The sequence below is a fragment of the Pongo abelii genome, chromosome 12, assembly GCF_028885655.2.
Source record: "Pongo abelii isolate AG06213 chromosome 12, NHGRI_mPonAbe1-v2.0_pri, whole genome shotgun sequence".
Taxonomy (NCBI): domain Eukaryota; kingdom Metazoa; phylum Chordata; class Mammalia; order Primates; family Hominidae; genus Pongo; species Pongo abelii.
The window spans coordinates 71,369,084-71,387,447 of record NC_071997.2 but is presented as its reverse complement, the minus strand read 5'-3'; the positions used below and the strand labels follow the sequence as shown (position 1 = coordinate 71,387,447).

The 18,364-nt window shown below is 40.2% G+C and overlaps 1 protein-coding gene across 1 annotated transcript in view; it reads left to right on the top strand.

Annotated features, from left to right (window-relative positions):
- PEX13 (peroxisomal biogenesis factor 13) overlaps nt 1–18,364 on the top strand; it is a 31,724-nt gene that overhangs the window by 8,653 nt on the left and 4,707 nt on the right. Inside the window, exon 2 of the mRNA XM_002812003.5 lies at nt 5,393–6,087. Within this exon, the coding sequence (XP_002812049.1) occupies nt 5,393–6,087 (695 nt within the window). The remainder of the gene's footprint in view (nt 1–5,392; nt 6,088–18,364) is intronic.

The window sequence follows — 18,364 nt, the reverse complement described above, 5'->3', positions numbered from 1 at the left end:
CAGGGAGTCTGTTAAAATCTCTGCCCAGCTTCTCATCCTGTCAACCATCTCTTCTGGAATTGGCCCTAGTTTCTAGAGAAATGCCTCAAAAGATCTGCCTCTCTGGGGTTTTTTTTCCTCCTTTTGACTCCAGAATTCTTCAGTGCCTTGTTCTCTAATGCTTTAAACAGAATTCTTTTCTATTTCCTTCCCTTCTAGTTCAGTGGGAGGGTTAATCTAATTACCTCAACAACCATTACTTAAAATAGAATTCCCAAGTTCTGTATTTCCACTCTGCTCCTTAGTGTACAGCAGCTAATTTTCTTTTGACCGGTAGTTGAAAATGCTTCCTGTGGCTGTGGCCACCTTTTCTTTCTTTTCTTTTCTTTTTTTTTTTTTTTTGAGACGGAGTCTCACTCTGTCGCCCAGGCTGGAGTGCAGTGGTGCTATCTCGGCTCACCTCAACCTCCATCTCCCAGGTTCAAGCAATTCTCTGCCTCAGCCACCTGAGGAGCTGGGATTACAGGCACCCACCACCACGCGTGGCTAATTTTTGTATTTTTAGTAGAGACAGGATTTCACCATCTTGGCCAGGCTGGCCTTGAACTCCTGACCTCGTGATCCACCCACCTCAGACTCCCAAAGTGCTGGGATTACAGACGTGAGCCACCACGCCTGGCCTGTGGCCACCTTTTCTAAGATTTCTGATGGAATTTTTAAAATATTTAAATGTTTTTATTTAATTTCAATTTTTATTTCACAGATATTATTTCATTTCTCTGATAATTTTTAGCATATCTAAAATCATTCCTGAGCTGTTATATAAAATTAGTTTTTTTTAATTGGGTTTTATACTTGCTGATTTTTGTTGGCTTTGTTTCTTAGTGTTTTTATTTCTTCGTGTGTGGCATTTTTGAGATAGTCATTTTGAGTAGTAATTTTGGAGTTCTGTTTTCTCTCCTTTCCCTCTTCCATGTTCCCCTCTCTCTGTCTAATAGGTTTCCTGTTGCCTCTACCTGTTGCCTCTACCTACCACTTAGGTAAGAATCAGGTATAAAAACAGTGTGTCAGACTGGGCATGGTGTCTCACACCTGTAATAGCTCTTTGGGAGGCCAAGGCAGGAGGATTGCTTGAGCCCAGGAGTTGGAAACCAGCCTCTCAAGATGTAGCGAGAACCCATTTCTACAAAAAATACCAAAAAAAAAAAAAGGCAGGCATGGTGGTGCACGCCTGTAGTCCCAGCTACTTGGGAAGCTGAGGTGGGAGGGATCGCTTGAGCCTAGGAGTTTGAGGTTGCAGTGAGCCATGATTGCACCACTGAACTCCAGCTTGGGTGACAGAGCGAGACCCTGTCTCCAAACAAACAAACAAACAAAAAACACAAAAACAGTGAGTGAGTTAGATTAAGGATATCACAGATCAAGTCGGTCAGTTGTTTCATTTCCTGAGCTGGAGGCCTTACCACAGTCCTCTCCCTTTCTTAGTTCTGTAACTTTCTCAAGATATTAAACTGTCTTCAGCAAATTTTATAATCTCTTTGTAGGAGCCAAGGTGTCACATCCTCACTCCCGGCCTCAAGCATTGAACTGTTTCCATTTTAATGGAGCACTTTTCGTTTTTGTTACTTCATGGAAGCCTACATCTTGGCTGTCACTGCCTGATTACAGAACCAGAATTGAGTAGGCCCGTAGCTTCAGCCCTCCTCACCATTTTACATTTCTGTTTAGTTTCTCTTCCATAAGTCTGTCTTGTGTTAAATCTAGATAATGTCTGTTTGTTTGTCTCTCTGTTTTCTCTATTATTGCTTGTACTTTGGAGCAGAACTGTTTCATCAAACCCTGAATACACTGCACTATCTGGCCGTCCACTGGCTCCTTTTAAGTTTTGTTCCATCTTTAAATATCAGATCCAGTAAAAGAAAAAAAAATAGAGTTCTAGTAGCTTGGTTATAATATTATGATACAAGTCTAAATTAAAACTTTAGCCTGGATTAGAAAATTACCATTTTGCAGTTCCACATCTAATATTTGTTTCAGGCAAGGATGATGAATGGATTCTAAACTATCAAATGAACAGTTGCTGAGGAATAGAATATTTGTAGTACCAAACTGCCATCTCATAGATTATATACTAATTACAAAGGGAAAGATACATTTTAATGGAAAGATCTAATAGTCACCTCCTTAACCAACTAATCAAACTTAGCTTCACAAATACGCCTCCTAAAGTAATACTGTGTGAAGTAAACAATGTCACTTATGAATTATTCTTGCCAAAAAATATTGAACCTGATTGCAATCAAACTGTTAAATGCAATCTTAATAGGAGGTTAAATAAGAGTACAAGTTAAACAACACTTTGGGGAAACACAAATCTGGGAGTAGGACATTTCTTTCTTTCTTTTTTTTCTTTTGAGACAGAGTCTCACTCTGTCACCCAGACTGGAGGGCAGTGACATAATCTTAGCTCACTGCAACCTCCGCCTCCAGGGTTCAAGCGATTCTCCTCCCTCAGCCTCCCGAGTAGCTGGGACTACAGGCGCCCACCACCACGTCCGGCTAACTTTTGTATTTTTAGTAGAGACGGGGTTTCACCATGTTGGCCAGGCTGGTCTTGAACTCCTAACCTCATGGGATCCACCTGCCTCAACCTCCCAAAGTGCTGGGATTACAGGCATGAGCCACCATGCCTGGGCTAGGGGTAGGACATTTCTAGAAAAAAACTGGGTTGACTCTTTAGAAGGTCAGGGATATTTGAAAAAAATTGATTGTTCTAGTTTAGAAAAGAAAGGAAACAAAACAATCAAATGCAGTGTGTGAGCCTTAATTGAATTTTTGTTCAAAAAAAAATTTTTTAAGATATTTTTGACTCACGTAGCACAATAATTTAAAAAGTAGTGATAAAAAGGCTAAGCCAAGTGCAGTGGCTCATGCCTGTAATCCCAGCACTTTGAGAGGCAGAAGTGGAAGGATTGCTTGAACCCAGGTATTTGAGACCAGCCTGGGCAACAAAGTGGGACCCTCATCTCTACCAAAAAATTAGCCAAGAGTGGTGGTCTCACCTACATAGGAAGCTGAGGCAGAAGGATCACTTGAGCCGTGTTTGTGCCACTGCACTCCAACCTCAATGACAGAGGGAGACCCTGTCTCCAAAAAAAAGAAGGCAAACTTAAAAGTGGGGCAAAGTATCTGAATAGATATTTTTCCAAATAAGATTGTAAAACGACCAATAAGCACATGAAAATATGCTCAACATCATTAGCTGTCAAGAAAATGCAAATTAAAACCACAGTGAAATACCACCTCACGCCCACTAGGATAGCTATAATGAAAAATATAAGAGCAGTTGTGGCCAAGGATGTGGAGAAATTGGAAACCCTCATACATTGGCGAGAATGTAAAATGGTACAGTTGCTTTGGAACACAATCTGGCAGTTCCTCAAAAGGCTAAATGTAGAGTTTCCATATAACCCAGCAAACATGTCCGTACAAAAACTTGTACATAAATGGTCATTGCAGCATTATTTGTAATAGCCAAGAAGTAAAAACAGCTCCAATATACGTCAACTGATGTGTGAATAAATATAATTTGGCAATAAAAATGAATGAAATACAGTTGGCCTTCCACATCTGATCAACCAACTGTGGATCAAAAATATTCAGAAAATAGGCCAGACGTGTTGGCTAACACCTGTAATCCTGACATTTTGGGAGGCCGAGGTGGGAGGATCTCTTGAGGCCAGGAGTTGGAGGCTGCAGTGAGCTATGATCATGCCACAGCACTCTAGCCTGGACAATAGAGTGAGACCCTGTCTCTTAAAAAAAAAAGTATTCAGAAAAAAAAATTGCATCTGTACTGAACATGTACAGACTTTTTTCCTTGTCATTATTTCCTAAACACTACAGTATAACTAATTACATAACATTTACAGTGTATTAGATACTATAATCTAGAGATGATTTTAAGTATACAGGAGGATGTGCATAGGTTATATGAAAATACTACACTATTTTATATTAGGGACTTGAGCATTCATGGATTTTGGTATCTGAAGGAGATTTTGAAACCACTCCCCCACAGATACCAAGGGCTGCCTGTGCTGATACATGCTATAAAATGGATAAGCCCTGGAAACATTATGCTAAGTGAAAGAAGCCAGTCACAAAATACTACATATTGTATGAGTCCGTTTACCATAGATCCTCATTATTTGTGGATTCTGTATTTTCAAATTGGTCTGCTCACTAAAATTTATTTGTAATCTCAAAATCAATATTCCTGGCACTTACACAGTCATTTGAGGACAAATGTAGATCAGGTACAAATCTGAGTTGTCCCTCAGCTGACAACTGAGGGACAACTGAGAGACAAAAAAGCAACATTCTGGTTTCTTATTTCAGCTCTCATTCTGTAAACAGTTTTCCTTATCAAAGTCTGTTTAGTGCCAGGTTTTTTCACATTTTTTAATGGTGATTTTGCTGTCTAAAATGGCCCCCAAGCATAGTGCTGAAGTGATCTCTAGTGTTCCTAAGCACAGTAAGGCTGTAGTGTGCCTTACAGAGAAAATACAGGTGTTAGATAAGCTTCATTCAGGCATGAGCTATTGTGCTGTTGGCCATGAGTTGTTAATGAGTTAACAATATATCTGGAATAAAGTGACTTTAAACAGAAACACATATAAAATAAGTATATGTATTGATTGGTTGATAAAAGAAGCAGTGATTTGGTATCTGCTGGTTCAGAGTTCACAGCAACTTTACAGAATATTAACTATCTTAAATTAAATAACAAGAATTAACTATATATGAAATGTCCAGAATAGACAAACCTAGGGACAGAAAGTAGATTCATGGTTGCCAAAGATGGGTGGAGGAGTGGGCAGGAAATGGGGAATAGCTGCTAATGAATATGGGGTTTCTTTTTTGAGGTGATGAAAATCATCTGAATTAGACATGGTGATAGTTACACACCTCTGTGAGTATACTAAAAACTATTAAATTTTAAACTTTAAAGTGATGCCTGGGCACAGTGGCTCACACCTGTAATCCCAGCACTTTAGGAAACCAAGGCAGTGGGATCGTTTGAGCCCAGGAGTTTGAGACCAGCCTGGGCAACATGGCGAAAAATATAAAAAATTAGCCAGGTGTGGTGGCATGCACCTGTAGTCCCAGCTGCTCAGGAGGCTGAGGTGGGAGGATCACTTGAGGCTGGGAGGTTGAGGCTACAGTGAGCTTTTGATTGTGCTTCTACACTCCAGCTTGGGCAACAGAGTGAGACCCTGTCTCTAAATCAATTAATCAGTCTTCAGTAGAATTTGTCATAGCACCAGGTATATAGGAGGTGTTTAATACTTACTTTGAATTGAATTTATTGTATGCTTAAATAACTGTCTTGAATCTTTTTTGGTTTTAGATCTGCTGATTTGGGTCCTACTTTAATGACAAGACCTGGACAACCAGCACTTACCAGAGTGCCCCCACCTATTCTTCCAAGGCCATCACAGCAGACAGGAAGTACCAGTGTGAACACTTTTAGACCTGCTTACAGTTCATTTTCTTCTGGATATGGTGCCTATGGAAATTCATTTTATGGAGGCTATAGTCCTTATAGTTATGGATATAATGGGCTGGGCTACAACCGCCTCCGTGTAGATGATCTTCCACCCAGTAGATTTGTTCAGCAAGCTGAAGAAAGCAGCAGGGGTGCATTTCAGTCCATTGAAAGTATTGTGCATGCATTTGCCTCTGTCAGTATGATGATGGATGCTACCTTTTCAGCTGTCTATAACAGTTTCAGGGCTGTATTGGATGTAGCAAATCACTTTTCCCGATTGAAAATACACTTTACAAAAGTGTTTTCAGCTTTTGCATTAGTTAGGACTATACGGTATCTTTACAGACGGTTACAGCAAATGTTAGGTTTAAGAAGAGGCTCTGAGAATGAAGACCTCTGGGCAGAGAGTGAAGGAACTGTGGCATACCTTGGTGCTGAGGACCGAACAGCTACCTCAGCAAAATCTTGGCCAATATTCTTGTTCTTTGCTGTTATCCTTGGTGGTCCTTACCTCATTTGGAAACTATTGTCTACTCACAGTGATGAAGTAACAGGTAAGAGAACTGTAAGGGAACAGGTTCAGATACCATATAACAATCTCAAATTTCAAGAATAGATTTGTTAGTTTTCTTTATATTGATTTGTATTTACCATTTCCAGTTATATTTTCAGTTAAGAGCTTCAAAACTGGCAGAGGAATATATAGCAAAAATAGGTTTGCTGATTAGTTTATTGTTAGTTCAGTTTAACAGTGCACATTACCTTACTGTTTATAAGGTACTGAAATTGGTGCTATGGAGGATACAAAGATACATAGGGCATAATTCCTATCTTTCTAAAATTTATTGAAAGGGAGGTGGTTTAAGACACATATACAGGTAATTGTAATGAGGCAGAAAGTGTGATAAGAAATATGACAGTTGGGGAGAGACAAGGTTTCTTGAGCCCTTTTTTAATATGCAAGACACTGTGCTAGGTATTTTGTGTGTTTTATCTCATTTAATTATTTCAACAACCCAAAGAGATAGGAATTATCCTCATTTTGCAAGTGATAAAACTGAGATCCAGAGAACTCACTTACCCAGGGTCACATCTTTAATAAGGCAGAGCTATAAACAAAACCAGGACTGGTTGAATGTTAAGCTATATTCTCTCAACTAGTAGAGAGTATTAGCTCACTTTAGAAAAGAGAAGCTAACATTTTTTACTGTGGTATCCAGGAAGAAATGGCATCTAAGTTAGATTTTTGAAAGCTAGGCAACCTTTCAAAAGTTAGATAAAGAAACAAAAACTGTCAAGCTGGTAGACCAGCTTGAACAAAAGTATATGGGCAGAAAATATGAGATTTGTTTGGTGGTTGTCCTATAGTATTGCATTGGATAGTAAGAAATAATGCTGAGAAATTAGGTTGAAAGCTAATAGTAGAAGCTCTTAATTGGCATTATGAGACTTAATCTTTACATAAAGAATGGATGGTTTTTTGGTAGTTTATGTTTGTTTTTGTTTTTAAGCAGACTGTGACATACATGTAAACAAAAAAGTCAGTCTGAAGGGTTTAAGATAAATCAGTAGAAGTCAAAGCACGTTGTAATTAGATGGTAAAGTTCATAAAGGATTTGGGTTGTGTTCACCTTTGTATTCCTGCTGTCTAACCTGCTTGACACATAGAAGGTACTTAATAGATATTTATTAATTTGGGGGCATCAGTTATGGTACTTTTGCATTAGACTGTTTGAGAGATAATGAAGACCCAAAATAGAGTGTGTGAGAAGCAGGATTCATATAATAGATTCAGTGGATGTAGTTACTGACTAAATGAGGTATATAAAGGCAAAGTAGAAATCAAAATGCCCTAGACCTTTAAATTTGGGTTATTAGAAGGATAATGTTTTATTCATTAACTCAGTAAATATTTGTTGGGTGCCAACTACATACCAAAGAATTCTCAGAGCTAGGGATATAGCAATGAATAAAATATATTTTAAAAATCTCTGCCTTTGTGGCAATCTAATAGGGAGAAACAGTAAATAAATAAGTAAAATATATAGTAAGCCAGAAGGTACTGGTAGGTGCTATAGGGGAAAAAACAAAACCGGAAAGAATATTGGGAGTGTCAAGAGGAGGAACAGGGGTTGCAGTGCTACATATAGTCAGGGAACGCCTCCCTGAAGGAGTTAAGGGAATAAATCCTACAGCTCTTTGAAGGAAGAGTGTTTTCAGGCATAGGGAACTGCAAAAATGCAGAGGTGTGTAAGTGGTATATCATGGGAACAGGAAGGAGGCCAGTGTGATTGGAGCAAAGTGTTAGTGGCAGGAGATGAAGGGAGTAGATGGTAGAAGTTGTAGACATGTGTAAGAACATTGGCCTTTATTCCAAAATGGGAAGCCATTGGAGATTTGTGAGCAAAGGAGTAATATGACCTGACTTAGATTTTTTTTTTTTTTCAGGAGACAGTCTTGCTCTGTCCCCCAGGCTGGAGTGCAGTGGCGCGATCTCAGCTCACTGCAACCTCCACCTCCTGGGTTAAAGCAATTCTCCTGCCTCAGCTTCCCGAGTAGCTGGGACTACAGGTGTAGGCCACCACACCCGGCTAATTTTTTGTATTTTAGTAGAGACGGGGTTTCACCATGTTGCCCAGGCTGGTCCAAACTCCTAGGCTCAGGCAGTCTGCCCTCCTCAGCCTCCCAAAGTGCTAGGATTACAGGCATGAGCCACCACACCCAGCCGACTTAGGTTTTAAAAAGAATACCTTTTTGCGGGCAGTCGCTTCCAAGATAGCCAAATAGGAACAGCTCCGGTCTGCAGCTTCCAGTGAGATCGATGCAGAAGGCAGGTGATATCTGCATCTCCAACTGAGGTACCTAGTTCATCTCATTGGGCCTGGTTGGACAGTGGTTACAGCCCACAGAGGGCAAGCTGAAGCAGGGCAGGGCATCGCTTCACCCAGGAAGCGCAAGGGGTCAGGGGACTTCCCTTTCCTAGCCAAGGGAAGCCATGACTGACTGTACCTGGAGGAATGGTACACTCCTGCCCAAATACCACGCTTTTCCCACGGTCTTTGCAACTGGCAGACCAGGAGATTCCCTCCTGTGCCTGGCTCGGCGGGTCCCACACCCACGGAGCCTTGCTCACTGCTAGCGCGGCAGTCTGAGATCAACCAGCAATGCGGCAGCTTGATGGGGTAGCGGCAGCATCTGCCATTGCTGAGGCTTGAGTAGCTCACAGTGTAAACAAAGCAGCCGGGAAGCTCAAACTGGGCGGAGCCCACTGCAGCTCAGCAAGGACTACTGCCTCTCTAGATTCCACCTCTGTGGGCAGGGCATAGTTGAACAAAAGGCAGCAGACAGCTTCTTCAGACTTAAACATCCCTGTCTGACAGCTCTGAAGAGAGCAGTGGTTCTCTGAGCACAGTGTTCGAGCTCCGAGAACGCAGACTGCTTCCTCAAGCAGGTCCCTGACCCCTGTGTAGCCTGACTGGGAGACACCTCCCAGTAGGGGCCAACAGACACCTCAAACAGGCAGGTGCCCTTCTGGGACAAAGCTTCCAGAGGAAGGATCAGGCAGCAATACAGCCTCTGCTGGTGATACCCAGGCAAACAGGGTCTGGAGTGGACCTCCAGCAAACTCCAACAGACCTGCAGCTGAGGGGCCTGACTGTTAGAAGGAAAACTGACAACAGAAAGGAATAGCATCAACATCAACAAAAAGGACATCCACACCAAAACCCCATTTGTAGGTCGCCAACATCAAAGACCAAAGGTAGATAAAACTACGAAGATGGGAAGAAACCAGAGCAGAAAAGCTGAAAATTCCAAAAACCAGAGCACCTCATCTCCAAAGGATCGTAGCTGCTCGCCAGCAAGGGGACAAAACTGGATGGAGAATGAGTTTGACAAGTTAACAGAAGTAGGCTTCCAAAGGTTGGTAATAACAAACGTCACCGAGCTAAAGGAGCATGTTCTAACCCATCGCATGGAAGCTAAAAACCTTGAAAAAAGGTTAGATGAACGACTAACTAAAAGAAACAGTGTAGAGAAGACCTTAAATGACCTGATGGAGCTAAAAGCCACAGCACAAGAACTTTGTGATGCACACACAAGCTTCAATAGCCGATTCAATGGCCGGGCATGGTGGCTCACGCCTGTAATCCCAGCACTTTATGAGGCCGAGGGGGGTGGATCACCTGAGGTCAGGAGTTCAAGACCAGCCTGACCAACATGGAGAAACCCCACCTCTACTAAAAATACAAAAGTAGCCAGACGTGTTGGCACATGCCTGTAATCCCAGCTACTAGGGAGGCTGAGGCAGGAGAATCGCTTGAACCCAGGAGGCGGAGGTTGCAGTGAGCCAAGATCACGCCATTGCACTCCAGGCTGGGCAACAAGAGCGAAACTCCATCTTAAAAAAAAAAAAAAAGCCGATTCAATCAAGTGGAAGAAAGGATATCAGTGATTGAAGATCAAATTAATGAAATAAAATGAGAATACAAGATTAGAGAAAAAAGAGTGAAAAGAAATGAACAAAGCCTCCAAGAAATACGGGACTATGTGAAAACACCAAATCTACGTTTGATTGATGTACCGGAAAGTGATGGGGATAATGAAACCAAGTTAGAAAACACTCTTCAAGATATTATCCAGGAGAACTTCCCTAACTAGCAAGGCAGGCCAACATTCAAATTCAGGAAATACAGAGAATACCACAAAGATACTCCTCAAGAAGAACAACCCCAAGACATGTAATCATCAGACTCACCAAGGTTGAAATGAAGGAAAAAATGTTAAGGGCAGCCAGAGAGACAGGCCGGATTACCCACAAAGGGAAGCCCATCAGACTAACAGCAGCTCTCAGCAGAAACCCTACAAGCCAGAAGACAGTGGGGGCCAATTCAACAGTCTCAAAAGAATTTTCAACCCAGAATCTCATATCCAGCCAAACTAAGCTTCATAAGTGAAGGAGAAATAAATTCCTTACAGACAAGCAAATGCTGAGAGATTTTGTCACCACCAGGCCTGCCTTACAAAAGCTCCTGAAGGAAGCACTAAACATGGAAAGGAACAACTGGTACCAGCCACTGCAAAAACATGCCAAATTGTAAAGACCATCAACTATGAAGAAACTGCATCAATTAATGGTCAAAATAACCAGTTAACATCATAATGACAGGATCAGATTCACACATAACAGTGTTAACCTTAAATGTAAATGGGCTAAATGCCCCAATTAAAAGACTCAGACTGGTAAATTGGATAAAGGGTCAAGACCCATGGGTATGCTGTATTCAGGAGACCCATCTCTTGTTCAGAGACACACATAGGCTCAAAATAAAGGGATGAGGAAGATCTACCAAGCTAATGGAAAGCAAAAAAAAGCAGGAGTTGCAATCCTAGTCTCTGATAAAACAGACTTTAAACAAAGATCAAAAGAGACAAGACCATTACATAATGGTAAAGGGATCAATTCGATAAGAAGAGCTAACTATCCTAAGTATATATGCATCCAATACAGGAGCACCCAGATTCATAAAGTAAGTCCTTAGAGACTTACAAAGAGACTTAGACTCCCACACAATCATAATGGGAGACTTTAACACCCCACTGTCAATATTAGATCAATGAGACAGAAGGTTAACAAGGATATCCAGGACTTGAACTCACCTCTGGACCAAGCGGACCTAATAGACATCTACAGAACTCTACACCCCAAATCAACAGAGTATACATTCTTCTCAGCACCACATCGCACATATTCTAAAATTGACCACATAATTGGAAGTAAAACACTCCTCAGCAAATGTAAAAGAACAGAAATCACAACAAACTGTCTCTCAGACCACAGTGCAATCAAACTAGAACTCAGGATTAATAAACTCACTCAAAACCACACAACTACATAGAGACTGAACAACCTGTTACTGAATGACTACTGGGTAAATAATGAAGGCAGAAATATGTTCTTTCAAACCAAGGAAAACAAAGATACAATGTACCAGAATCTCTGGGACACATTTAAAGCAGTGTGTAAAGGAAAATTTGTAGCACTAAATGCCCACAAGAAGCAGGAAAGATCTAAAATCAACACCCTAACATCACAATTAAAAGAACTAGAGAAGCGAGAGCAAACAAATTCAAAAGCTAGCAGAAGGCAAGAAATAACTAAGATCAGAGCAAAACTGAAGGAGATAGAGACACAAAAAACCCTTCAAAAAATCAATGAATCCAGGAGCTGATTTTTTGAAGATCAACAAAATAGATAGACTGCTAGCAAGACTAATAAAGAAGAAAAAAGAGAAGAATCAAATAGATGCAATAAAAAATGATAAAAGGGGTATCACCACGCATCCCACAGAAGTACAAACTACCATCAGAGAATACTATAAACACCTCTGCATAAGTAAACTAGAAAATCTAGAAGAAATGGATAAATTCCTGGACACATACACCCTCCCAAGACTAAACCAGGAAGAAGTTGAATCTCTGAATAGACCAATAACAGGTTCTGAAATTGAAGCAATAATTAATAACCTATCAACCAAAAAAAGTCCAGGACCAGACAAATTCACAGCCAAATTCTGCCAGAGGTAGAAAGAGGAGCTGGTACCATTCCTTCTGAAACTATTCCAATCAATAGAAAAAGAGGGAATCCTCCCTAACTCATTTTATGAGGCCAGCATCATCCTGATACCAAAGTCTGGCAGAGAAAAACACAAACAAAAGAATTGTAGGGCAGTATCCCTGATGAACATCAATGCAAAAATCCTCAATAAAATGTTGGCCAGCCGAATCCAGCAGCACATGAAAAAGCTTATCCACCATGATCAAGTTGACTTCATACCTGAGATGCAAGGCTGGTTCAACATACGCAAATCAATAAATGTAATCCGTCACATAAACAGAACCAAATACAAAAACCAAATGATTATCTCAATAGATGCAGAAAAGGCCTTCAACAAAATTCAACAGTCCTTCATGCTAAAAAACTCTCAATAAACTAGGTATTGATGGAACATATCTCAAAATAATAAGAGGTATTTATGACAACCCCACAGCCAATATCGTACTGAATGGGCAAAAACTGGAAGCATTCCCTTTGAAAACCGGCATAAGATAGGGATGCCCTCTGTCACCACTCCTATTCAACATGGTGTTAGAAGTTCTGGCTAGGGCAGTCAGGCAAGAGAAAGAAATAAAGGGTATTCAATTAGGAAAAGAGGAACTCAAATTGTCTCTGTTTGCAGATGACATGGTTGTATATTTAGAAAACCCCATCATGTCAGCCCCAAATCTCCTTAAGCTGATAAGCAACCTCAGCAAAGTGTCAGGATACAAAATCAATGTGCAAAAATCACAAGCATTCCTATACACCAGTAATAGCCAAATCATGAGTGAACTCCCATTCACAATTACTACAAAGAGAATAAAATACCTAGGAATCCAACTTACAAGGGATGTGAAGGACCTCTTCAAGGAGAACTACAAACCACTGCTCAATGAAATAAAAAAGGACACAAACAAATGGAAGAACATTCCATGCTCATGGATAGGAAGAATCAATATCGTGAAAATGGCAATACTGCCCAAGGTAATTTATAGATTCAATGCTATCCCCATCAAGCTACCACTGACTTTCTTCACAGAATTGGAAAAAACTACTTTAAAGTTCATATGGAACCAAAAAAGAGCCCACATAACCAAGACAATCCTAAGCAAAAAGACAAAACTGGAGGCATCACACTACCTGACTTCAAACTATACTACAAGGCTACAGTAACCAAAACAGCATGGTACTTGTACCAACACAGATATATAGACCAATGGAACAGAACAGAGGCCTCAGAAATAACACCACATCTACAACCATCTGATCTTTGACAAACCTGACAAAAACAAGAAATGGGGAAAGGATTCCCTATTTAATAAATGGTGCTGGAAAAACTGGCTAGCTGTATGTAGAAAGCTGAAACTGGATTCCTTCCTTACACCATATACAAAAATTAACTCAAGATGGATTAAAAACTTAAGTGTAAGACTTAACACCATAAAAACCCAAGAAGAAAACCTAAGCAACAGCTTCAGGACATAGGCATGGGCAAAGACTTCATGACTAAAACACCAAAAACAATGATGACAAAAGCCAGAATAGACAAATGGGATCTAATTAAACTAAAGAGCTTCTGCACAGCAAAAGAAACTATCATCAGAGTGAACAGGCAACTTACAGAATGGGAGAAAATGTTTGCAATCTACCCATCTGACAAAGGGCTAATGTCCAGAATCTATAAAGAACTTAAACAAATTTACAAGAAAAAAACAACCCCATCAAAAAGTAGGCAAAAGATATGAACAGATACTTCTCAAAAGAATACATTTATGCAGCCAACAGACATATGAAAAAATGCTCATCGTCACTGGTCATCAGAGAAATGCAAATCAAAACCACAATGAGATACCATCTCATGCCAGTTAGAATGATCATTAAAAAGTCAGGAAACAACAGATGCTGGAGAGGATGTGGAGAAATAGGAATGCTTTTACACTGTTGGTGGGAGTGTAAATTAGTTCAACCATTATGGAAGACAGTGTGGCAATTCCTCAAGGATCTAGAACTAGAAATACCGTTTGACCCAGTGATCTCATTACTGGGTATATATCCAAAGGATTATAAATTGTGCTACTATAAAGACACATGCACACGTATGTTTATTGTGGCACTGTTCACAATAGCAAAGACTTGGAACCAACCCACATGTCCATCAATGATAGACTGGATTAAGAAAATGTGGCACATATATACCATGAAATACTATGCAGCCATAAAAAAAGATGAGTTCATGTCCTTTGCAGGGACGTGGATGAAGCTGGAAACCATCATTCTCAGCAAGCTATCACAAGGACAGAAAACCAAACACTGCATGTTCTCACTCATAGGTGGGAGTTGAACAATGAGAACACATGGACACAGGGCAGGGAGCATCACACACTGGGGCCTGTCAGGGGGTGGAGGGGCTTGGAGAGAGATAGCATTAGGAGAAATACCTAATGTAAATGACGAGTTGATGGGTGCAGCAAACTAACATGACACATACATACCTCTGTAACAAACCTGCACATGGTGCACATGTACCCTAGAACTTAAAAAGTATTAAATATAAATAAATATATATAGATATAGATATAGATATATACCATTTTGCTAAGAATGGTTTTTAGGTAGAGCTAGGGCAGAAGAGACCAATCAGGAGAGTCAAGCGGCCATTACCTTAATTGAAGTGAGAAATGATGGTGGCTTGGCTCAGCATGGCAGTGACATGGATCCTGAGATAAAGTCAGATTGGGATTACTCACCCCTGTAATCCCAGCACTGGGAAGATGAGGCCTGCAGATCGCTTAAGCCTGGCAAATCGCTTGAGCCCGGAAGTTTAAGGCCAGCCTGTGCAGCATAGGGAAAACCTGTCTCTACACCAATTACAAAAATTATCCGGGTATGGTGGTGCATGCCTATAGTCCCAGTTACTTGGGAGGCTGAGATGGGAGGGTGGCTTGAGCCTTGGAGGTTGAGCCTGAAGTGAGCTGAGATTGTACCACTGTACTCCAGTTTGGGTGACACAGCAAGACCCCGTCTCAAAATAAATAAATGGAAGAACTAATATAAGTGAATGATACTACTATCATAGAAAGACAGAAAAGAAGACAGAGTAAGATGGAAATCAGGAAGAACAGAAGTAGAACCATATTATTGCTGCATGATGGAGGAAGAGTGGAAGGATGATGAATGATGTAAGGTTCTACAATAAGATCAAGAACTGAGAAAAGATTATTAGATCTGGCAACTGGAAGTCATCAAGCTCCTGCAAGTAGTTTTGGTAGAGTGGAGAAGACAGAAACTGTAGCAGAGGATAAAGGGTGAATAAAGTCAGAAGATGTGAAAAGAAAAGGTTAGCAGTGAATGGAAGGAGGGAGGAAAAGAATGGCCAAATTGAGTGATCAGGTTGTTGTGGGAGATTGTTAGTTTTTTTTTTTTTTTTTTGCTTTGTCTTTTCAGAAGTGAGGAGATCTGAGAATGTTTTTAGGCTAAAAGAAAGGAGTCAGTAGAGAAGGAGCAGTTATAAATAAGGGAAAGATAGGAGTTAAATGATGAAGAAGCTACTATAGGAAGTAAGAGAGGGTGTGATCTTACGGAACCTGGTGGGTAAAAAGGAAGGACAGTTTTTTATCTGAGTCAAAAGGAGAGGAAATTGATAATGATACAAAGAGATTTTTGAGGAGAAGCAAAATTGAGGTCCTATTACTTTAGCTCTTAGAGCAGGGGTTGGCAAACCATGGCCTGTGGGCCAAATCTGGCCTGCTCCTTCCTATTTTTGTACAGCTCACAAGCTAAAAATGGTTTTTATACTTTACAGTTGTTGGAAAATTAAAAGAATGTTTTAAAAATTGAAATAATTTGTGATGTGAAAATTATATAGAATTCAAATTTCATTAATAAAGTTGTATTGGAGCACAGCCACACTTATTTCCATACATATTGTTATGGCTGCTTTTCCACTATAACAGTGGAATTGAATAGTTTGCAGAGACTATATGTGAAATTCCGATGGCTTCACTTTTGCTCTGCCCACTACAAATTTCAGTAACTTAGTTATAACTTGATAGCATGATGAGTAATATATACATCGTTATACTACAGTGGGTTTTTTTTGAAATTATGAATGCATACATGGCACACAAGAAAAAAGTGTACTTTGAGTGTCATATTTTCAAGGCACAGTATAGCATGAATTATTTTGTTATTGAATTAGATGGTAAAAAACAGTATTTATTATACAATGACACTATAGCTATGTTAAATGGCTGTACTACACATCAACATTACCAGATTGAGCATTCATCTCAGAAAATCAACAGTCAAAAAAATTAGAAAATTTAAAATGGAATTCTCATCACAGCAGAATTTCCTCATCAAAAGAAAAATAAAATAAAATGAGGCTGCAACCAAAATAAGTTCCTGAGAGGTTCATATGTTACCCAAGCAAGGAAACCTGTTTACTCATGGTAATTGCAGCAGCCAAAAAAAATATGTCCAGAGAAAGTAAACTTGTTTAAGATTATTAGCTTCTCAGTGAGAACAGTTTCTTGAAGAGTTGACGGCATTTTGAACAACATGGCCAACTTAAAATAAGACAAATGATTTGAATGTTTTTCCGTGGCTCATCATGACCCAATGGATATTAATACTTGCTAAATCCGTTGGCTAAATATTGTCATGATGGGAGTGAGTTCATTATCTTGAGAGTGAGTTTGTTATACAAGCTAGTTTGGCCCTCTTACTCTCTCGCATGCACTCTCTTGCCATGTGATGCCTCCTGCCATGTTATGACACAACAAGAAGGCCCTTACTAAATGCCCCTTGATCTCGGATTTCCTAGCCCCCAGGACTGTGAGCAAATAAACTTTCATTGCTTACAAATTACCCAGTCTATAGTATTCTGTTAAAGTAGCATAAAACAAAGACAGGCCGGGTTCAGTGGCTCATGCCTGTAATCCTAGCACTTTGGGAGGCCGAGGTGGGCAGATCATGAGGTCAGGAGATCGAGACCATCCTGGCTAACGTGGTGAAACCCCGTCTCTACTAAAAAAAAAAAAAAAATTCAAAAAAAAGACAGTACTGCTTAGTTGTTTATTTGAGAAGTCAATGATGAATTGGAAATGACTGAAGAATTAGCCTCTGCAAATAGTCATGGTTCAACTACAGACAAGAACATTTTCAAAGAAGGTGAAAACACTGATTCTGTTCAACCTGAATCTGCTAAGATGTGTTGCACCTGATAATGGTGAAAATTATAGGTGGAGCAGGAAAAGGCCTAGTTGGACAAAAGTTACAAAGCTTTTGAAAATACAGTTTTTTTGTTTATGGTTATTCATTGTATTATTCATTAGCAGCCACGTTGCAGAAAATATTTGAATTTATCATGTGTTATTGAACTAGTAGTGTCAAGGTAAAGTTTATTCACTCTTGTGACATAATCATTGTCAGTTTTGTGAATTTTTGTCAGATACAAAAGTTGAAGATCCCTACTTGCCCTACCGCATGGCAATTCAATGGCAGAACAAGGCTTAAGTTTTATTTTTTTTTTTTTGAGATTGAGGCCAAGAATGAAATTTTTCTGAACAGAACTCCTTTTCAGCTATTGTTATTAAACCCATTCAACTTTGGAAATCACCTTTTACTGCAGACTTCTGAGTTCTTTTTGGAGACAGGGTCTTGCTTTGTCAGCCAGGCTGGAGTGCAGTAGCATGAACATAGCTCACTGCAACCTCACACTCTTGGGCTCACATGATTCTCCCACCTCAGCTTCCCAAGTAGCTAGTACCAGAAGTACACACCACCACACCTGGCCAATTTATTTATTTATTGTGGAGACGAGATCCCACTGTGTTGCTCAGGCTGGTCTTGAACTCCTGGCCTCAAGCAATCCTGCCTCAGCCTCCCAGAGTGCTGAGTGAGATTACAGGCATGAACCACCATGTCCAGCCCAGACTTAGTTATATTCTTTGTTGTTGTTTTCTTTTTGAGACAGGGCCTCGCTCATTTGCCCAGGCTGGAGTGCAGTCTCGGCTCACTGCAACCTCTGCCTCCCAGGTTCAAGCGATTCAAGCTGAGACTACAGGCTCGTGCCACCACATCTGCCTAATTTTGTTAATTTTTTTGTAGAAACAAGGTTTACCTATGTTGCCCAGGTTGGTCTTGAACTCCTGGACTCATGCAATTTCCCCTGTCTCAGCCTCTCAAAGTACTGGGATTATAGGCATGTGCCACCATGCCCGGCTAATTTT